The 23648-nt window shown below is 36.1% G+C and overlaps 1 protein-coding gene across 3 annotated transcripts in view; it reads left to right on the top strand.

Annotated features, from left to right (window-relative positions):
- Positions 1–23648, top strand: part of HDAC9 (histone deacetylase 9) — a 957815-nt gene that overhangs the window by 102217 nt on the left and 831950 nt on the right. For all 3 annotated transcript variants that reach the window (XM_042919682.1, XM_042919691.1, XM_042919700.1), the window contains exon 3: positions 391–510. In XM_042919682.1, coding sequence (XP_042775616.1) covers positions 489–510 — 22 coding nt within the window. In that variant the 5' untranslated portion in view covers positions 391–488. The remainder of the gene's footprint in view (positions 1–390; positions 511–23648) is intronic.

Below are 23648 nucleotides of genomic sequence, written 5' to 3' on the forward strand. Positions count from 1 at the left end.
TTGACAGTGATAGTCAAGAATTCTATGTAACGAGACCCTTGTATCCACATTCCAAAACATGTTTTCAATTTGTATAATAATGATCACAGTGAACAAATTATAGTGAACAGTAAACAGGAAACTAATTATAATTGTGTGAAGTGCTTTTCTCCTCACAGATTCTTTCCACACCTATTATATTATTTGGTGTTTACAATATTCCTGTGCTTTACGGAATTTTGTTTTTTTATGGGTGAAGATTTAAGACACCAGGGAGGTTGGTGTGACTGTTTCCATGGTCCAGCTGTGGCTGAGCTGAGATGCAAAGCCAGTTCTGTCTCTTTTCCTATGTAACTTGACATAACCTGTATCATACACATCTTTTTTTTTTTTTTTTTTTTTACATTTTAGGTTTCTCCTCTACCAGTCTGTCCAAGACCAACACTGAAAGCGGAAGGAAGGCGGTGAATCTGCATCCCATCCCATTAGTCCTTCTCCAGATTCCCACGATGAGCTCGCCAGTGCAGCCCGGTCAGTCTGGTTCCTTCTTAAACCATTAACCAACTTTATGTGAAAGTTGTTGCTTTGTGTTGCTTCAAAGCAAGAAATTTCAGTCATGAAAGGACTTTTTTTTTTCTTTCTGACAAAGATTGGTTAATATAATGAATTTTGAATGTTGTATTCTACAGCTAATCCTCTATTACATAACCCAGTTTGCTTTCCAGGCAGTAATTTCATTTGCGTTGTTATCTGAGCACTAGGCTTTAATCCTTCTGCTCCTAATGTAGCATTTGGATTGCATTTTATGACGTTATTAATATTTATTACATATGATGTTGGCATCTACTTCACACCCATGGTCTTTCTGACCTAATACGTGTCTGTATGCTATTAAATTGTGCTGTGGGCTTGGGAAATCAGCTTGTGGATTTACACTTCTCCATCTCTTTGACACACAGGAAGGATATTTCTCCTCCCTGCCCTTCTTTGCTGCCACTCCTGTTTCCTATATACATATTTAATTATAATCTCAGCACCTGCTTCCTCTGAGTCTAGTGTAATACGTTGCTCATATAGTTGTGATCAGCAGAGCCAACACCCATTCCTACAGGAACTGGGTGTCACTTTTGGAACAAACATAATCCAAGTCTCGAGAATGATGGAGTAGGGTCAGATACTACATGTTAATCATAGACAAATTTTAAAAGAATTTTCCGCTTGGATAATTGTATATTCTTAAAAAAAAAACACCCTTTCCTCATATTGATGTCCTTGAGTTACCCAACTCTTGAGGTTGAAGCTAATATAATATTATTTTCAGGATTTACAAAAGGAGATCTTTTGCCAAGATTTTCACTCTGTGGTGTGCCACACCCAGATCAGCTACTGTGATATTCCACTGTTTCACCAACTTTCCCCACATCCTCAACAAGCTGCCAACTTGTATGTTGAACTTGGAACTGAACATTATTGGAGGGTATATCCATGACTGTTGATTCTAAGTGACGTAGTAAAGGTATTCCCGAGTTTTTAGTTACAATCATTATTTATAATTGGCATTGTCTTCTGGATACACAGATGAAGAGTTACCTAAGGCCTCTTACCTCTGAGTCTTTGTGCTCCAGTGGTTCTCAAACGTTAGCATGCATTAGCATCACTGGGAGGGCTTGTTAAAAATTCGCCCATCCTCTTAGTATATGATTCAGCAGGCCTGAGGGGGACCCAACCCTTGCAAGTATTATAGGTTGCCCCAGGTGATGTTAGTCTTGGCCTGGAGACTACACTTTGGGAAGCACTGGTCTAGCCTGCTGTACTTGTTCCTTCCTGCTCCACCCCCCACCCCACAGACAGCCCTGTGTGTGAGCTACATTGCTTATCACAGTTCTGGTATACTGTATTATCCTTTCTATTAAGATGAACTTAAAATTATGTTTGCATTTTATATATGTATACATTATATTTTAAATGTATTATATATCGTGTATGTATAAATTTAATGTGTCACAATTGCATAACTTACAAAAAGTCATTTAATTTAGAATCACGATAGTTAAATATTTTTTTCTTGTGATGGGATGTTTTGATGTCATTAAAAACCATACTAAAATCGATAGGGACAAATTGGCTAAGTACAGAAGTGGCAGAAAACTTCTTCTGTTTCTGGAAATTATTGTCTAGAATTTATATAGGGGTTTGTCTTTAATTCTCTAGACCAGAAAGTGGACTTTTTATATATTAAAAAAATTGTCCTGTCCCTTTATTATCCACCACCTTGGTCATATGCTCCCTCTATTGTCACCTCTCACTCTGACTGGGAAGAGTGACGGGTAAGATTGAATGATGAGAAAATAGAATTTATGGCAGTGACTACAACTGTATCCACATGAAACATTTGAAACAGCAACTTTACCAGGATATGTAATCTTGAAATGGGCACAAAATGCAGATGCCATCATAGCTAATGAAGGATAAACTGTATAGGACAAATTTGGATCCAAATTATAATTAAATTCAATGTATGAAACTCACTCACTTTTAAATAGTGCAATTTCAGTGTCTGTGTGGTTTTTATTTAGCATCTTTCTAACACATTTAGACCTGGACCCACTTATTTTTAATGAGAAACACATAATCCCATTAACAACACTATTTTAAGTGGTTAAATTCCCAGTTTAGGCCATCAAAGGCTATTTAAAGGTAACTAGCTTGCAGTGAATACAGAAATATTTTGACAACCTTAGTTAAAGAAGAGAATCAATACAATATAATAAGAAATATTTAAAATTTTTCCAAGCCTACAGGAAAGTAGACCACATAGCAGGAAGATAAACAGGTGGGAAATTTTATACTTAATGTGAGCTATGGGTACCTTAGAGAATTTCTCAGGTAGGTCCATATTACATCTAATTTTGTTCTAAAAGTAATGTTTTTTTTGGAAGGTTGGTGTAAGGGTGATAATAGTCTTAGTTTTCTCACCTTATGTGGAACAGGGTGAGATTTTTGTTGCTTTTGAGATAACTGCTTAAGAGGTAAAGTATATTGGGCAAGAAAGCTATAGAAATGGTATTTATATGTAAGGAACTGATGGCCAGAAGTAACATTTACTGAACTTTGTGTGGTAAAAGAGAGAAGTAAAACATAGAGTGCTTGTACCTAACTCCTCCTGAGGGAGAAGAAACATGATTAAAGGGGATTTGAGGTTAAATAGAAGTCTTACTGTACACCCAGCATAGGTGTTTGTTTCATAGAAAGTGGATATGAATCCTTGCTTCAAGGTGCATATGGAGAAGGAGGGAATAGTATGTGTAGGTCAACTTTTTTCTGCTCAAGATGATAACAACTTGTAACATTTTTTTTTAATTCAGAGCTTCTATGTGTAAAGGTACTGTAATACATAAAATGGGCAAATACATTGGACTCTCTTTCAAAAAACATAAAGTAAAATAATACCAAATACTTTGATTAATTCCATATATACCTGATACAGCTTATAACTGGTAATGTTTGACAATTGAAATCAGCATACCCTTCCCCCCCGCCAAGAATATTGGTTTTATAATATGAAAATATCCTTTGAGACTGCTGTTTGAATGAGGAAGTTCTTGCCAGCCATGGTAATTGTTCAGTTAGGAGAAAGGAAAAAGTGGGTGATAAATAAGACAACTATTGAGTGAAGCTCATTAAAATTTCCTTGTGTACTTTTCTTATAAATGCTCTGCTCTGTTGAGAGCAGCACTATCGAAAGGCCTCGGTCAGTTCTGTTTGGGAAATTTTTATGAATGAAATCTGAATTGAGGAAAGTCATAGCAAGTGGGCCAGGTGGGTTGGAGTCTTTTCTATTTGTTACAAATGCAAACTATGATCAGAGACCTGAAATGCACTTTGCGTATATAAAGGGAAATGTTCTGGCCACAGACATGAAAAAATTCTCCTGCTATCATTAGCCTGTATCTTTTGGTGCCATATATATTCTGCTGGTGAGAAATAACCTAATCTTTTGACTTAGAAAAAGTGTTTTTCTTACATCTCATTAAAAAAAAAAAAAAAGCGCTATCTAAAAAGAGACTTAAATTGGCCTGAGGCAATCACCATCCATTTGTTTTGCTTTTGTTCTGCAAAGGGCTCTAAGGAGTTATTGTGCACCAGAAAAATAGCCTCACTCCGGTTATTCTAGAAATTCTTTAATAGTCAGTGTTTTGGACAAAGTATTTATGTTTGTCTTGAAAATTGGTTCTGGGATAGTATGCATTCTTGTTTTCCCCATAAAACTTCACCATCCATGTTCAATTATAGTTGATATCAAGTACTAAATATTACTGTCTTGATCATGTATTCAGTCAAACAATAAGTGCTGATTTTTGAATATAGAATTCGCTAGTTTTTATTTTAATCCTGGTGCCTCAATAATGTTCTAAGTTAGAGCAGTGTGTATTGCTTTTGGGCACTGAGGAGCCTGCAAGGAGGGCAGACTGGATAAGATTGGCAGCTAGCTGCTGCACTTGGGATAGTCAATCATTCACATTTCATTAAGCATCCATTTTGTGTCAAGTGGTGTGTTCTTCAGTAGGGACGCAAAGAGTACTAAATTATGGTTTCTACCCTTATAGACAGCACCCTTTAGTGGAGAGACAGAAGAATGAGTAGTTTGGGTCCCTTCAGTGTGTTAAAGCATTTTAATAAATGTAGGATCAGAAATTAATTTCTTCTGTATAGCAGTATGGATGCCATTTATAGTAATTTATTTTTTATCAGGATTGCCAAGTCTCAGAAGGAAGGACTTTAGGTCTCATCCAATCTAGAGTTTCCCAACCATGTCAGGTAATAAAAGTCACATGGGGCTCTTGTTATAAATACGGATTCTCAGACTCCTCCCCTAAAGAGAATTATGTAGTCAGCTTGCGGGGAGGGTACCAGATAACAGATTTCATAGTGCTCTTCACTGTGACTTGGCAAAATGCAGAAATTTTTTTTTTAAGTTTATTTATTTAATTTGAGAGGGAGAGTGAGCAGGGGAAGGGCAGAGAGAGAGGGGAGAAAGAATTCCAAGTAGGTTCTGCACTGTAAGCACAGAGCTCAACATGGGGCTTGAACTCACAAACTGAGAGTTCATGACCTGAGCCGAAACCAAGAGTCGGACACTTGACCTATTGGGCCACCCAGACGCCCCCCAGGAATGTTTTTTAATCTGTCTAACAAGAACTAGTAATTCTCATTTTGAGACTCTAGAAAAACAAAAAATACATCATTAAATCCTATCTCAATAGAGGTATTTCTCTTGTGAGCTAATATATAACTCAGTTATTTTGCTTTCTGCCAAATGAAAAGCTAGTGCTATTGAAAATTAGAGGAGGTAATCATTTGTGGAGAAATTCTGAAGGCTTCTATGCATTCTCTGCTATCTAGGCCATCCTGTTTTTATGTGGAGGTGAAGCAAAGATATTCTTATAGAGAGAGTGCATTTCCCCTCCACCCCTCATCTTTCTACCTATTTTAAACCAGATCATATTTTCAGGATGATCTCAAGAATACAGAAGACATGATGTGAGCCTGGACATTTTTAAGAGTAAATAAGATAGGCTGAATCAACCCTAGAATGATTCTACCTTTTACTTTTGATGGATCTAATTTGTATAATGCAGTTTTGATGAAAATGTACTCAAAGAAGTTTTGAAACAAAGAACACAACATACATACATGATGCCTCTTGATATTGGGCAGTGCTGTGGCCTGATGGGCATCTAGGTGAATCTGGATAGTAGAGATACTCTAGCTGTATTGCAGCATCCTATAACCTTAGTTTTCAAAGCCCATTGCATAAAGATAGGTAATTTCTCTTTTCTTCACCATTGTGAAGACACTTATAATGCATATGGAGTGAGAGGGCCAGGCTTGTCTAAACAGAAGTTAAAGGTTTTGTGGAAAAATCTTATATTCTATTCTTTTTCTGATTGGCATATCTTAGGCAAAAATTAGCTGAGTTTTCCCTGCCTGCCTCTGTTTTGCTAAAGAGCCGAATTCTCTTATAGAAATGTGGTGGATTTAACTAATGATCAAAAAGTTCTTTGAAATCTAAATTGTTATGGAAATGCTAAGTAGTATAAACAATTTGAGGGCAAGCATTAATAAAAGCTTCACTGCAAGCATTTTTAAAGAGGACTAATAAAAGTTTCACGGTTCAATTAATACAGCACAACATTGGGTTTTCTAGAAGCATATGGGGCCCAGAAGGCCTGCCCCTGTTTTTAAAATTTACGAACTCTTTAATGATTCACCACTTTTACTCTAGTGTATCACCCACTGTGGTGCCATTTAGTCATTAAGTAGGAAACTAAAACCAGGACAAAGCTACAAACAAATATCAAAATGTCCAAGTGGGTATTTTTTTCTTCAGTTTGTTCACAATATGTTACCATAAAAAATGAATGGTAAATGAAATAGAGTCATAGGACAAATCAAGTAGGTTAAGGCTTCCCCTGATAAGTCTGATAAGCTTTTTATTGAAATACAGGTGAAATCTCATTACAATAAACTCTGTGTAACTAAAATATTTTCAGGCCCCCAGCTAATTATTTATTTCAAAGTTGTGATCAAGATAAATATTCTAAGATAATCAAATCAGTCCTTCAAGTTTTGTAGCAGAATTTGATTAGAGTACAGTATTGATAGGAGATAATGAACGTTAAATTTGTTAAATATTATTTTGGATTTTCTTTTATTACTTTAACTTCACAGTTATGTGACTCATTCTTTTGCTATTGCTAAGTCTAAACTTCTCAATCTGATATTCAAGTTTGAAACAAACCAGATAGAAGATTTTATTTATTCTTCAGGTCCTGAGGGACAGTGCTTGAAACGTGAGGCACAAATCTTTTACCAAAATATTCAGTTTAAATTTATTTTGCACATGTATTTCTTCTCAACTTTACTTTTCACAATTACTTTTGATAGGTAATTCAGTTTATATATTTATTGTGTTCATTACTATAACACTACCAAAAAACTCCTCATAATGTAGTTCAAACAGAAAAGAAGGCTGTTTCTTCCTCACATAAAGACTAAAAAGACTTTCCTGAGTGGTAGGCTCTTCTTTTGTAGTGGCTATGGAGGCCCCAGATGGTTGCTGTCTTGTGACTTGTCTTTCTTCTCCTTGTGGATTCCAAGGTTAGTATACGTCTCTCCGTCAAGCTGATGGAAGGAAAATGGAAGAGGTGGGTTTATGTGGGACGTTTCCATAGGCATACCCACATTTCTTTGGATATAATTTAGTTACATGACCATACCTCACTGCAAAGGAGGCTGAGAAAAGCAGACTAGCAGTGGTCCAGGAAGAGGAGGAAACAAGTTCGGTGAATAGCTAGTCAGTCTCTCCCACATTTATTATGAACATTTATACCTGGGGGTAAAAATATGGTAGTGCTTATAAGAGGTAGGAGTATTTCATAATGTACTCTTGATTATACCAATTATTAAAGAGTTAAATAAGGTTCTTTCAAAGAGGTAGAAACATATTGAAATCAGGGCAAATCATTTTCTAAGAGATTCTTCAGTAAGCCTTTCATTAGGAATCATGTGAAATAGTGAAGCAGTGTAGCTATTAGTAAATTCAAGTTCTGGTTAGTGGAAGCTTCCCAGAAAGTGGGAATAATATGTATAATATAGAATAGTATGTGTCCTTAATTAGTATACAAAAGTCATATCAGTGGCAGCTGAAGGCTCTCTGCCAAAAATAAATAAATAAATAAATAAATAAATAAATAAATAAATAAATAAATAAATAAAAGTCATGTCAGCTTATCTGAAATTATAGTTACATCTACTGAGGAAGAAGTAATTTAATATTCACAATTCTTATGTTTGCTGTCTATTGCATATTGGCATCACATTAAAATTTTTTTTAACATTTACTTATTTTTTGAGAGATGGAGACAGAGCTTGAGCAGAGGAGAGACAGAGAAAGAGAGGGAGACCCAGAATCCAAAGCAGGCTCCAGGCTCTGAGCTGTCAGCACAGAGCCTGATGTGTGGCTCGAACTCACAAACTGCGAGATCATGACCTGAGCCTAGGTCAGACGCTTAACTGACTGAGCCACCAGGTGTCCTGCATAACATTTTTAAACACCTTCAGGATTTCACATATTATGTTGAAAATCTAGGTCAAATAGACAGTGGTTGATAAACACTTGTTTTACAGTGAATGCAATTATAAAACAATGCTAGGCTTCATTTTATTGAAGATCCAGTGGCAAATTTTAGTACCTTGGCAAAACAAATGGGCAGCCTTTTGTTTATAACTGTATGTGGACCTTTGCAGATTTTTTTTCTATATTCTTTAGGGTTTGCTGTTAATAATATCAAAGTTGTGGGTGTGTACATGTGTGTGTGCATGTGCGTGAGTGTGATTGTTTTGCAATATTGTAATAAGTGTCAGGAAATACAGAGGTATGTAGAACCATCTAAACTCCACTAAAAAATACTCAAATGTTTTAGTTTCTATGGTTTTATATATATTTAATTTTTATCTGTTATCTTTTGAGAATGTTAATGTATAACAGTCTTCTCCATTTATAATTTATTACTTCTAATTTGTTATAGGATTAGAAAGCAAAGAATTGTGTCAAATAAAATGTTAGTGAGCTAAGAATAAGTTCTGAAGAAATTAAAAAATTCTTTGTTATGAGCAAAATATATGTTTGTTTTTTCTTACATACTGTAATTACATTTTAATTGTCTCCCATCCCCCTTATTTTCTTGTTTTCTTTCTGCCTTTGCTATATAGTTTTTTACAAATTCTAAGTTTCTAATAGGTGAGCCATTATTATGGCTTTGATTTTGTCATGTTCATCCTTGCAAATTATGATCAATACCTTTTATCCACACATGTCTCATGTGTTGATTTTAAGTTGCTTCAGAGTTACTTAAATACCCCAAAGGAGAGACTCATGACATACTATCGGTGAGTATTTCCTTAAACTCTTAAATCGATTTACTGGGAATAGAAGAATTCTGAGATAGTCTGTGAAATTGTTTTGAGTCTTTTTTCATGCTAACTTTCTGACATTTGATTGTGTAAGACTCTTTGCTCTTATGATGGATGGGTTGCTCCGTAGTTAGCACTGCATAATTAACCTTTCCTTCCAGGCTCTTAACTTCTAAGAAGACTTTATATTGGTTTCATAGTTCCACTGGCAACTGGCCTAACTGGAGAATTTCCTTTGAAGTTGGAATTTGGCCTAATAATTTTTCCCACTTTGGAATTCTGTGAGTCCTAAGAGAGGGTAGATAATCATAGGGGCACATATGCAGGCATTCATCTTGTAACCTTCACCTCAGAGGAGATTGTTCTTCAGAAAGAAACACTGAGCGCCTTTGGATTTTTGGAGAATGTAAGCGAGTTTAACAAAAGCTGGTGGTGACACCTGTTTCTGTTGTTACTGAAAAGGTTACTTGATTACCTCACCTATGTTTTTCTGGTTTTGAGATTCTGAGTGCTTTTTGCAGAGCTAAGACTGCTGTACAAATGGGCAAAGACAGAACTGTATCTTGAACTCCTCTTTTGGAATCTCTATCTGGTTGGAAAAAATATAGAAAGTCATTGTAGTTACTTGTTTGGTTTGTCACTGGGATCCCCAAATATCTGCCCAGTGTGTTCATGGATGGGGACTTATGGGGAATGTTACTGTCATTCAGCGAATATTGTCTTTCGTAGTAAATTATTAACCCAGTGATTATGAAGTAATTCTTCCTGAAAACCTGTCTTCTCTGCTTATATGTTGTATTAAAAGAAATATTATAATTAGGGATATTTTGAAAACTACTTTAAGAAAATAAAAGCACAAAGCTATGAAAATTGTTTTTAGGTGGTTTTTATGTTATTTTTGAACGTATCTGTATCTTTGTGCCTATAATATGGTGCTTCATTTTTAATGGAGAATTTAATATATCTTATTTTGGCTTTATGTTTAAAGTGAAACAATCTATTGGAAAACAGATTTTAAAGGTATTAGTATTTCAGTGAAAGGAGCTGAAAATTAGAAAAAGTCAGGAAGCCAATTATAGAAAGAAGAAAAATAATACATATGATAACTTGTGTTGGATAATGTGTGCTATTGGATCTCTGAATTTCAATAAAATATGTCAAAGTAGAGTTCATTTTCCCTTCTGTTGGGAGAACTGATAATCCACCTCCCCATCTGCCTTCTTACCTTTCTTAGTTGTCTTTCTTTCATATTCTTTTCTCCTGCCTAACTCCCAAGAAGGATTTGGGATTTATATAATATGTTTTAAAAAATAAAACACATGACGAGGAAATGAAAGAAAAGAAGGGAGATTAGATAAAGCAAATGTCCTTGGTATATATACTCAAGTTCTGTAAAGTTGCTAGAGAAGTAGATTTGGCTTTGAACTTCTTGGTAGCAAGTCTTTTTTCTACTATGAGATGACTCTCCTTCAGCCAAACTGATTAAGTCACCGCCCTGTTTGAAAAATGTCATAGACTGTCTATAGCCTCTACCTGAGGGACACAAGGACCCCACAGCCTTTTCTTGTTAGTCTTTCTTTTCCTCCTCCATGCACCACGAGCCTGTTCTGGTCACCACATGAAGCTATGTGCCTTCCCTGGTTCTTGCTTTTCTGCTTGTAGACCTTTGGGTGTGACTTTCTCACTGTTGGGAGTGCCCTCCCCTTCATACCAACACACCTCCAGTCCTTGGGAAATTTCTTTATTTATTATTCAAGGCATGCCTCTGTTTCATTCTTCTGTGAAGCCTTCCTTGATGATCCTGGGCTTCTCTGATACCTGTTACCTCATTGGAAAAGGGACTTATCTCCTATAGCTGGGGGGTTTTCTTAGTCATAGCTTAGTAATAAACTAAGCTCTTTGAAAGCAAGAGACATCTTTCTAAGATTTTTTTTTAAATGTAAAACAATTGGTTATTTGACTCATAGTTCCTTGATTAGCTAATATGTTGCCTAGCACATAAAAGGAGCCAAATAAGTGAAGAACAAAGGATATTTTGTGAGGAGGCTGATAAACTATCTTTGGAGTGAGGGGAAACAGTTGAAAATATCTCAGCAAAACCAAGGTGCTTGATCTCTGTGGTAAATCATGTCCCCTCCCTTTGTTTCTTCTTATTTATTCTTTTGTTAACTTTCTGTTCTTTTAACGTCTTCCTGACAGTTTTGAGCTGTTCTTTTGCTTCTATTTAGGTGCTACCCATTGAAATTTTTTGTGTCCCTCTAGGTGTCTTGTCTATTCCTTAAACAATAAACAGTGCAAGAGGGTGGTTATCCTTTGCAAGAACTGTGGCCACATACTGAGTTCCCTAAATGTTAAGTCCAAGTTTGGAGCTGCTGTAGCTAGCACAGTAGTAGAAAGCCGACCTACCAGCCTTTTGCCTTTTAGTAACTTGAACTCTCCCTGTTTCAATACTTATAAGCTACCTCCCACCCCATTAAAAAAATACACACTGTAGGTAAGAACAGAGGAAGGAGTAAAAGTATTTTCAATTGTGGTTAAGCAGCAAATTGTTTTAAGTTGAAATCATTGGTCCAACACCATTTAAACCTTTAAAGTTTTCGGGGCGCCTGGGTGGCGCAGTCGGTTAAGCGTCCGACTTCAGCCAGGTCACGATCTCGCGGTCCGTGAGTTCGAGCCCCGCGTCAGGCTCTGGGCTGATGGCTCGGAGCCTGGAGCCTGTTTCCGATTCTGTGTCTCCCTCTCTCTCTGCCCCTCCCCCGTTCATGCTCTGTCTCTCTCTGTCCCAAAAATAAATAAAAAACGTTGAAAAAAAAAATTTTAAACCTTTAAAGTTTTCTTTATTTATTTTGAGAGAGGGACAGTGCAAGTTGGGAAGGGGCAGAGAGAGAGGGAGAGAGAGAGAGAGAGAGAATCCCAAGAGGGAGGGAGGAAGGGAGGGAGGGAGAGAGAGAGAGAGAGAGAGAGAGAGAGAGAGAATCCCAAGCAGGCTCTACGCTGCCAGCGCAGAGCCCAATGTGTAGCTCAAAGGAACAAAACTGTGAGATCATGACCTGAGCTGAAACCAAGAGTCAGACGCTTAACTGACTGAGCCACCCAGGCACCCCAAACTTTTAAAAATTAATACATTTTTGGGGTGCCTGGGTGGCTCAGTCAGTTAAGCATCCAACTTTGGCTCAGGTCATGATTTCACGGTTCATGGATTTGAGCCCCACATCCTGCTCTGTGCTGACAGCTTGGAGCCTTTAGCCAGCTTCAGATTCTCTGTCTCCTTTTCTCTGTGCCCCTCCCCTGCTCATGTTCTGTCTGTCTCTCTTTCTTTCAAAAATAAATAAGAATGAAAAAATTTAAAAAAATGGATGCATTCTTTGCAGACTGTATTATTAACAGTAGTAACATTTTTCTGAGGAACTTCCATGAAATATGTACAAAGGAAAACAGCTGGTTTAAAATTTATGACATGTTGATCTCTGTGTTTTCATTTTTTCTCATTTAAATTGATGAACTCATAAGCACTTTAATATGATAGTTGAAGTCTTCATAAAAATTAAATTAGGTTCCTAAATTTTCTGTGTGTCCCCACTAAAGATGTGTTTTGGCTTTATTATTTGCCACTGTTGCAGCATGATATTGGATAGATGGAGTGATCTCTTCCACTGGCATATATGTAGTCATAAGGGGTTCCTTTCATATCTGCCCAGGAAGTTCATTGCTCTAAAGCTCATGGAAAGAACAGATGTGAAATAGGCAAGTACTGCATATCTTTCACTCACAGCTCTCTGGGGAACCTCTTTGGGTAGGCTCTTGTTTGTCACACACAAAAGAAGTATGTCTTTACCCTGAGTGATGCAATGGTCCAACCTCCTGTGGGGTAACATCCACTGACAATAACGCCATAACCCATTAGTTGATCGCAAACTCCCTGAATCCATAGGGATTTGCCCCAGTCTAAATGAGTGACTAATTCTTAAACTACACGGCAAACCTGAGGTCCTTGGGGAATTGGGACATGTTAAAGTTGGATTGTTTATTTTGCTTGTTATAACTGTAGGATCATTATGGATATGTTTACATCCTGCTGTCGTTGTATGTTCTTAACCAATATACGAGGTAAAGAGGTTTAGTCTTTTTGCTTCTGCTTTCCTTCTGTTCTTTGTTATCCTACCTCCACCCCATAAAAAAAGTGTCCATACTCATCAGGTCTAAGGGAATCTATATCTTTTGCTTTGAATACTTTGTTACCTTATCTGTTACTGAGAAATTATACAAATGCATATTCGAGGTTATCAGTAAAAGCCCACGGACTTAAAACATAAGCTCTGGAAACAAGTGTTACCTGTCATCTATCTGCTGTTCACTAGATCTCCCTTTGTCCCAGTTTCTTTATTTGGAAGATATGTAATGAATTTGTTATATCAATATATAAAAGATATAATTGTAAAAGAGATACTAAAGCATTTAGTGTTCATTTAGAGTTAGTATACACAAATTTGTGCTTTTGTCTTAACTGTGACCTGTAACTATCCTTTTGTGAATGTCACTCTAAATACCCACGTCTGTAGGTCTTTTCACACTGGTGACAAAACCATCATTTCCACATTCTATCACAGTTTCTAGTTGTGTCTGTCACTTGCTCAAAAGCTTGTTCACTTTTGAGCAAATGGAATTATGCCATCCCTCTTTTTTATTATATACCGGCTTCCTACTCTGTCCCACCTCCAATAAATGATTGTGTTGCCTTACTTCACCTTTTGGTGTGTTTTTACACCATCTGCCATGCTGGCATTCTTGTGTGCCTCCCTCTGAATCTGTTCTTTGCCTCTTCTAACTTCTGGTGCCTTAGTTTGTGCAATTATCACTCCAATCTCTGCCTTTCTGTTCACATTGCCTTCTCTGTGTATGTCTAATCTCCCTTTAATAAGGATATATATGATTGCATTTAGGGCCCACCTGGGTAATCCAGGATAATCTTTCCATCTCAAAATCATTAATCACAATTGCAAAGTCCTTTTTTTTTTTTTTTTTAACATATGAGATAAAATTCACAGGTTCCAGGGATGAAAATGTGAGTATCTTTTGAGGGGTCATTATTCAACCTACCCTACACACCTGACTGAAATAATGTCTCAAATCCTTCCATTTCGTAATTTCTGTTCATGAATTTGCTCATTCACTCACCCATTCACCAGACTTTTATATCATGCCCACTGTATGCCAAACACTGTCCGAGGTGTTAGGAATAACACCCTGACCATACTTTTAATTATTTGATTATTTTGTCAATAAGATGTACCATACAGAGTAAACAGAGATATAGGCAAAAGAGACAGTTTGATCCAGACTGTAAGATTAATTCTTTATATGTCTCCTTTTACCCAATTCTAGAGCTTAAGTCACCATCATGCCTCAGTGCTCATAAATTAGTTCAGTAACTATAGAGGTTATGTGTAGCCTATGGGTCAGAAAGTATTTTACAGGAGGGAAAACATATATCAGCTTAAATTCAATTTCAAAGAATGTGTTGAGTACAAAATATAGACCTTGCCCTCCAAGGAATTTATAATCTTATACAATTCTTATCAACCTTTGCCGCATGTCAACATCAACAATAGAGCTTTAGAAAAATATCCCTGTCTGTTCCCCACTACATATGCTTGATTTTGATTTTGGGTGGACCCTAGAGGTCTTTTTTTTTTTTTAAGCTCATCAGGAAATTCTTACATGCTGCTAGTATTAAGCACAAAGAATCTTTGGTCAAGTAGAAGTGACCTGTAACTAGGAAAACAAAGGCATAGGTACTGTTAAAAATGTAAGTCAGAATGCTGTAACTTCCATTAAGATAAAAAGAAACAAAATAATTTGTATACTTAGAGGAGGATGAGATCATATCTGTCTCAAGGGAAATTTGGAGAAGGAAGTACACGAAATGTCCTTCACAGATGGGTAAGATTTCAAAAGATTTGGTGTGTAGGAATAGGGGAGGTGGGTGGTCATGGCTGGAGGCAAGGGCTGGGGGCTCACATCTAGGCATTAAATTTCCTTTTACTTAGATTTTCTGTCCTAGAATCCAGAAGCATCTGAAAAATATAACTTTAAACCTGATCTTCTAATCCATTTCAAAGGCAGTAGGGTAGAAAAAATTTTATTTAACAGCTAATAGGTTGATTTATATGTTAAAAAAATTTAGAAACAGGGTAGGTGGACCTCTGAAATTTTAATCTAGGACCTGTAAATATTAGGAGCAGGCTTCAGTGAGAAAAACAGAAATAGAGGGGAAAGTTTTATTTTAAATGTTTCAAAAGAAGACTGGAAAACAGAAAAGCACAGTAGGAAGCAACAAAAGTAATTATGAAGTTCAAAAATGATAATTAGTGGGAGTAAGTGATATTGATAGAAAAGATAGTTAACTTTTGCTGAATTTTTCCCACAAGCTAGGGGCTTCATTACTATATTGTCTTCATTTCATGGAACTCTTCATAACTCTTGAGGTATAGGTACTGTTCTTATCCCTGTGTTACAGATACAGATCTTGAGGTTTTGAGAGGTTAAATATCTTGCTCTGTCAAGGTCTCATGGTAAATTGAGTGGAACAGATCTAGGACTCAGATCTAGGAACTCTAATTCAGTAGTGTGTATTCTTGACCATAGTTCTGCTAGTTGTCAGGAATAGCTTGAGACGTAGAGTTGATGAAGAGAAATTTGTCCTAGAGCTAGAAATTTAAGAATCATCTGAATAAAGGTAATAGTTAAAAACATGGGTAGCTTAAAATTAGCAAGCATGACCTTATCAATTAAAAGATGGAAATGAAGAAAAAAGAGAAAAAGAGGAGAGGGCCAAGGACTAAGTCACACTGAAACTTTCAGGGACAGTGTCTTATCCCTCTTTAAGGCTGCTGCTAACTTAACACATGATTCATTAAAAAAAAAAAAAAAAAAAAAAAAAAAAAAAAAGGTTCTTGAATAGTTAAGTAAGCAACTGAACCCATCTTTCCATTCTAAAATTTTCAACCTATGCTTAAGGTTCTACTTCCTAACTTCACTTACTCGAAGGAAGCAATCCTAAACACTTTCTTAAATTCTCTTGCCTGTATTTGTGAACCTGATTTAGTTTCAGATCCTTGGGGTCTTTGTTGGATCCCATTTTTTCCACCTTACCCCATGTTTTCCCCAGTGGAAGAAGGCTACTCTGTAGAGAGGTTATGCCAGTATAAGAGGATTTGCAGAGTGGTTCAGTATTTTTATCCTTTTAAACCATTGGTAAACTAAATTATCGAAAGGATAAATAATACATAAATGGTGATGTGTCTTGGCCGTTGGATGTCTTTCTCCTTCTGCTTCTTTTGGAGTTCCTGCAACTTCATTTCATTCCCTATTGCTACATAGCACACAGGAGACAGCACTATTAAATAACCCAGGAAAATAAAGTTATTGCTGTTGAAATACATAGATTATCTTCTTGTTTGTTACCTGACAGTATAAGCAGATCAGGCTTCCTATGCTTGTCTGGTTCTTTTTAACCCCCATTGTTCCGCAATCTGGATCCAGCATTATTTATTCGAAGGGTTTCAGGAATTGAATGAAAAGGATTTCAGAATAGCTGTATGGTTGTGTCAGATATTTTAATGCTATAATGTTGTATTTCTTTTGCTGGTTTTTTCAGAATCACATTTTTGTCATTGATTTATAACTTCAACTGTTACAAAATTAGCATGATACCTAAACTCTTAAAAAAATACCACAGAGCACTAATCTGTAACCTGCCTGACCTATTTTTTTTTTTTCTAGTGCTGTAATTTGAATGCTGTGTATAATGTGGTCTTCTTATATAACTCATCCCACCTAACTTTATGAGGAAAATTAATGGAATGGGACTCTCATAAAATCATTTGATTAGAATCAAGGGAAATCTAACTTGCATTGAAGGTCAAGACTGCCTTTCAGAGTAAGCAGTTTTATGGTTCGAAGTAAAACAACTTATTTATAGACAGCAGTCAACAAGGCAAAAAAAAATCCATCATTCTGTTTGAAAGACGTTGGGTAAGCCAGTGATTCTTGGTTTGGGCTCTGCCTTAAAGTCATCTGTAGCGCTTAAAGGAAACAAAGACAGAACCTGAACTGGAACCACCAACCTCAACAATTTTGATTTAACTGGACTCCTTATAGGTCTATGCCCGGGTATTCATTTAAACCTCCAAAGTGATTATAATGTGTAACCAATGTCCAGAGCCACTATGACAAGAAACATCAGGGAAGTATAAAAAAGCAGGAGAAAGTAAATAAATATAAAATTCTTGTCCTTTAGGAGATAACATTTACTTTCTACAAAAAGGCAATGTTGTTTTATTAGTTATGAAAATTAAACACTTGTTCTCCTATTTTGAAAGCATGCAAATTAATTTCATTTAGATATTAATTGTTACAAGGATATGTGAGAATACATATTGATGTGTTTAAAAAAGCCCTTTTCCTGTGTTTCTAAATGTACTTTTTTATGTTTAAGATTTTCGAAACTCACCTGTGGGTCTAGCTGCTCCCCCCATCATAAATCATCTGATTTATTAACTGAAAATGTACATTAATTTACAAATGAATAATTTAAAGTCAGAGGAATGAATGTGGCAGTTTCAGTCAATGAAAAATTCATTGATTATCTTGGGCATTTCTTTCTCCATAAGGAAAGTTACTGTTTCAAAATGATGTTTGGTCACTTTGTGCAAAGTATCTTGATCATTCTGGGCCTGAATTGCTTTCTCCGCAAGACTAAGGTACCACACATTGCTGAATAGCAAAGACCACGTATTGAGTGTTCCTTATATTTCACATTCTAAATGTGCCAAATACTTTGTATGTGGTATTTTATTTATTAAAGTGAAAACCCTATAGGGTAAGGGCTATTTTCTAGAATCCCCATTTTAAAGATGAGAAACCACTTTCAGAGATAGATAAGATGTCCAAGGTTGTGCATCTGCTTAGGGTCAGGGTGTGAATTCAAGCAGTCAACACCATGGGCAGTGGTACAAAGTAACAGTAACTCAATATAAAGACAAATTTTTCTGTTTAACCAGTTGGTTAAGATCAGAATTTAAAGCTTGTATCATCTTTACAGAAAAGCTTTCCAAAAAGACAGTTCTGATACTTCCCAAAGGACAGCAGGTTTTTCTGTTGTAGCTAACAAGAAACAGGTGTACTGTGGTGTTAGCATTCGTGACTGGCACTGGACTAGCAGGAGGATGGGTGCTCTGTGGTGCTGGCTGCGTTTTGAGGAAGGAGCATTATTTTCCAAACTTCCTCAGGCCCATAAGACTCTTCCCCACTCTTCACTTCCAAATCGTAGGAGGGAAAACTTAGTGTGAGGGCAAGCATGGAAGAGAGCTCATATGGAATAACATGAATGGGCTTGATGAGTGTGGGTGGTGGAAAGCTCAACAAACTTGTGGTCAGAAGACCTCAGTTAAATTCCCCTGGCTCTGACACTCATGCCGTAAAAGTACCTCAACTTTCCTGAATCTTAGTTTTCTCATCTTTAAAATAGAAATGATGATAGTAGTAACCGAATTCCTTGACTCAAGTAGCTGAATATCAAATGAGACAATATACTGTAAAAACTCTAAGGGATAAGGTGTTTTTAATACTGTTAAAGTTAATAAAGCAGATTTTTCTTTTCTAGCTGGAAGCCTTTATTTAACGTGCAGAATAGAAAAAACAAAACAATACAACAAAACAATGAAACTCGAAGAAACTTTAATTCTACAATACCACTTGATTTTGAATGTCCTCTACCAGAACACTTGGACTTTATCTTCACACAAATGTTCAAAACCCCTAGGCATTTAAGCAGTCTCTAAGTGCACCAATTACTCTTTAATGGCCAAATCCCATGATCTTTTTTCAGTCTTCAATAGAATTGTCATAGCAGTAGTAATTCATTCATTCATTCAACCAGTGTATGTTGAGTGCCTACTGTGTGTCTGGAATGGCTTTAAATCATTGAACATAAAAGTTGGTGAAAAGAAAAGCAGAAAAACAATGAAATTGTCCTGTTAGTCACCTACTATGGATCAAGTGTTACAGATCATTTTATTGAACCCTTACAGCAATCCTGCAAAATTTTTTACTAGCATAATTTATAAACAAATATACTAGGATTAGAGAGCTTAAAAGATGTGTCTAGCATGTGCTAGCAAGAAGATGGTAGAACTGGGGTTAAAACCCTGTTTCCTGTCCTTACAAATGATCTTTCTTTTAACCATTCATTTATGAATTCATTTACTTATACTGTACCTAGTGTAAATTCTTTTGACCTTCTTTCTTTCTATGAACATCACAGATATCTCCTCAGCCACTTGTGCTTAAAACAATGGTGCCACTTTTGAAACTCTTATTCTGCTCCCCTGCACATCAAGTTGGCTTGGATTTTGATTGACTCTATTTTCCGTTTTTGTTGCTAGCCTTTAGCATTCATTACTTCTGGCCACAACTATTGTCATAGGTTTCCAGCTAATCTTTCTATTTTTAGTCTCCTGCATTCAGCCTAATTGTACAATGCTGCCTAGTAAAGCACTGCTGCTAAAGCACAAATCTAATTATTTCCTTTATCAAAACTCTCCATGGCTTGCCATGGTCTATAAAAACTGGCAGTACTTATGAGACATTTCTAGTGTCCATGGTATAGGGCGAACCACATTTCTGGCCTTCTCCTTCAATGTGCTCCTTCCCATATATGCTAACAGTGTTTTTCAGGCTTGTCTGATAGGAATCACATGGGGCTTCTCAATACACAAATTCTCAGGCCCCACTTGAACCTACCTAGATAGAATCCTTAGGGATTTACAAGTCCTTGTGGTAAAACCTGCTGGTACTCTGATAGGCTCTGAGCACAGGGACACAGTTGTGACCACCCTGGGACTCTTGCTACCACTGAGTGTTGAGGAAATCAGCCAGTACTGTCTGACATTATGACACTTAGTCATACTTGAGGTCTCCTGACCACCCTTTTACACACGTCACTGAGGTGTAAACCAAGTGCCCCCAAACCCAAACGTTAATTAAAGTGAGATCTTGAGAGAAGTGATTTTCTCATATTTGTGTGAGCATGAGATATTTTTATGTGTGCTTATATGGAATACATAAAGACTAACTTGTAAATAAATGTTGAGTTAATATAAGGATTGTCTCATTTCTAAATTATATATATATAATTTATGTATATAGTTTTATTATATATAATTTCTAATTTATATATAATTATATGTAGTTTCTGGATATAAATTAGGTATTTGTATATATAAGTATATACAAATAAATAACATATTAATATTTGTATTTTATATAAGCATATAAAATAAATAATATATAATCCATAAAAATATAAATTATAAATATATAAATATATTTATTGATATATAATATTTGACATATATAACATACAATTTCATATATGTGAAAGAGACAGAATGTACCCAGGAAAGAGACATATACATATATAATTATATATAATTATGTATATGCATAAATGATTATGGGCATTTATATATAATGTATATGAATATATGTTTGTATATAGATACACACATACACATATATGGCTTTTCTTTCAAAAAAGGACATAAATTGGCTTAGAAAAAGATCTTCAGTATTGCAAAATAAAAGACATTAACAATAAGATTATGAAATAAGAGAAAAATGATGACCAGAAAGTAAGATGGAGTAGAGGTATTATTCTGTAACACCTCTACATTACCATTGAAATGGCTACTAAATAGTATATTGAAATAAAGATCATTGCTTTTCTTTTTTTCTTTATCCTTCCCAATTTGTACCACTAATAAGCAAAATTACCTAGTTTTAAAAATCTCCTATGTTACCACACTGCATATAAACACATTTCTTTATTCTCAGTAATATCCATTTTCCCCAAATTCCTTTTAAACATAGTATTTTTATGAACTGTAAATTTCAAAATTGTGAGTAAAATAGCATGCAATTATTTTGTTTTGGAACACAAAAATATCTAGATCTTTTGGCTATCATACAAGTTAGGCTTGAAAATAAATATGGGTAGACGTTTAACTGGAAATTGAAGAAATCATTTCAAAACCCCTACATAAAATGAGATATTTAATTATATACTGTGAATGTGACCATTTAATCTGAATCCTAATTCATTTTTTCTTGCCTGCATCCATTCATTCACAGCATGTTATTAAGTACCTACTATGCAAAGTGCTGGAAAAGATGTATACTTTTAAAATTTTGCTACAGCCTTGGAGAGCCTGGGTGGCTTAGTCAGTTAAGCATCCGACTTTGGCTTAGGTCATGATCTCACAGCTCGGCTGGTGAGTTTGAGACCTGTGTCAGGCTTTGTGCTGACAGCTCAGAGTCTGGAGTCCACTTCACATTCTGTGTCTCCCTCTCTCTCTGCCCCTCCCCCTGCTCACGCTGTCTCTCTCTCTCCCTCAAAGGAAAAAAAAAAGTTAAAAAAGTTAAACAGAAACTTTGCTACAGCCTTAGTACTCACTGAGTCACAATGACTTTCTCAGAGCTGAAGAAAAGTAAATCAAATCTGTATCTCTGTTCCAGGTTAATTTGCTTCAACATTAAAATACTTTTTTTGTCATATTGGTTTTATATTTCAAATACGTAGGTGTCTTTGTTCTTTTGTTAGCTTATGAAATATTTTTTGAGAATTACAGTCGTACTATGTCTGCCATGAAACCAGTGTCTCTACCATTTTACTAGGTAGAGTGTTCTCTTTTGCAAGTGGGACAGGCTAGTTTAGGATCTGTGCTTTTAATTAGTTTCCTGACCTGCTTTTATTGTATCAGCATTCAGGCCTTAGTCATCTCTTATTCAGAGGGTTTTTACATGCTATGTATGTTTGTACTTGGCTCTTGGAGCTACTCTCTTTCTTGGTAGGAAGAGCCATGCTATATACACCCTAGAAGAGGCAGTGAGGAAGGCTGTTGTTGCCCTTGGTTACAGCTCTCTAGTAAAAAGAGGCTGGGCTTTGAAGCTAGGTAGATTCGTGTTTAAAACCAGTCTCCCTCACTTGCTCACTTTTTGATCTTGGACAAATTATCATTTCTGAGCCACAGTTTTCTCATTTGTAAAACATGGAGATTATTGTTTATCTCATGGATTTCATTGATGGTAAAAAAATTACTTCCCTTTCACTATCAAGAAATATTTTTCAAGTATAATTAAGTGATGATATTTGTGATATTTCATATATCAAACTAATTGTGATCGCTTGTTTTACCTGTCAGTTTCCTGTTATAGGCCCAATGTTTATGGCACCTCCAAATTTGTATGTTGAAGCCCTGGCTCTCAATGTGTTGGTTTTTGGAAGTGGGGCATTTGGGAGATAATCAGGTTTTTTTTAATTTAATTTAATTTTTTAATTTTTTTAACATTTATTTATTTTTGAGACAGAGACAGAGCATGAACGAGGGAGAGCCAAAGAGGGACGGAGACACAGAATCCGAAACGGGCTCCAGGCTCTGAGCTGTCACCACAGAGCCTGACGTGAGGCTCAAACCCACAAACCGTGAGATCATGACCAGAGCTGAAGTCGGACGCTTAACCGACCGAGCCACCCAGGCGCCCCGAGATAATCAGGTTTAGATTAGGTCATAAGAGTAGGACCCTCACGATGGGATTAGTGCTCTTATAAGAAGAAGAGAGAAAGATCTTCTTCCATGAGCATGTACCAAGAAGGGCCATGTGAGCATGCAGCAGGAAGGTGGTTATCTACAAATGAGGAAGAGGACTCTCACCAGACGCTGAATCTGCCAGCACCTTGATCTTCGACTTCCCAGCTTTTAGAACTGTGAGAAAAACATTTATGTTGTTTCAACCACCCAGGCTGTGGTATTTTGGCATAGCAACTCAAACAAAGACCACCCTTTTTTTCAATTTCTTACCAACTCCTCAGAGTAAGAGGTATAGTTTACATCTTTGCTGAGGATTCCCAGTATTTAGTGTACTATCTAGTACATAGGACTTAATAAGGAAGGTGTTGAATACTTCTTCATCTTCATGTTCTTATCATCCTTAGCCTCAGCGAAGGCTCTCCCCACGACTCGTCCACAAAAACCCGTGATGGTTTAGACAAATAGGCTAATATAAAAACCTACAGTTTGATCAAAAGGTTCATAGGGAAAACAATGGAATATAGTTTCCACTATGAGGTTGGGTATAAAACTGAGTGGATTTGGATTCAAGCTCTGTCATTTATTAGCTGTGTTAGGAAGGGAACTTATTTAACTTGACCAACTCAGTTTATTTTTAAATAATCTTGACAGGCTTGTTTTGAGCATTATCACGTAATAAAAGAAATGTGAAGGTTTTCTGAATAGTTTTATCATTCTGTACCATTATTTAAATATGTTTACAGTGTTTCTCAATTCCTGAAAGAATGACTTTAAACACCCAGAGAACTCTCTTTTGAATATCATTCTTTGTTTCAAACGTATTTCCTTGTGGCAGGAAGCGATAAAAACACATGGCACTGACGGCTAGTGACTGAAGAGGAAGTTAATGGTGTTTGTTTTTCCTCCAGAATTAGTAGTTCAAAAATTAAAAATAAAAATGTGGCTTGCCAAGTTTGGAAAATGCACAGAATGCTTTGATTACAGGATTACAATGGACCTAATTTTTTGACACTAATATTTCTTTCATGTTTATAATTCAAAGTG

This window comes from Panthera leo, chromosome A2, assembly GCF_018350215.1.
Source record: "Panthera leo isolate Ple1 chromosome A2, P.leo_Ple1_pat1.1, whole genome shotgun sequence".
NCBI classification, from domain to species: Eukaryota; Metazoa; Chordata; class Mammalia; order Carnivora; family Felidae; genus Panthera; species Panthera leo.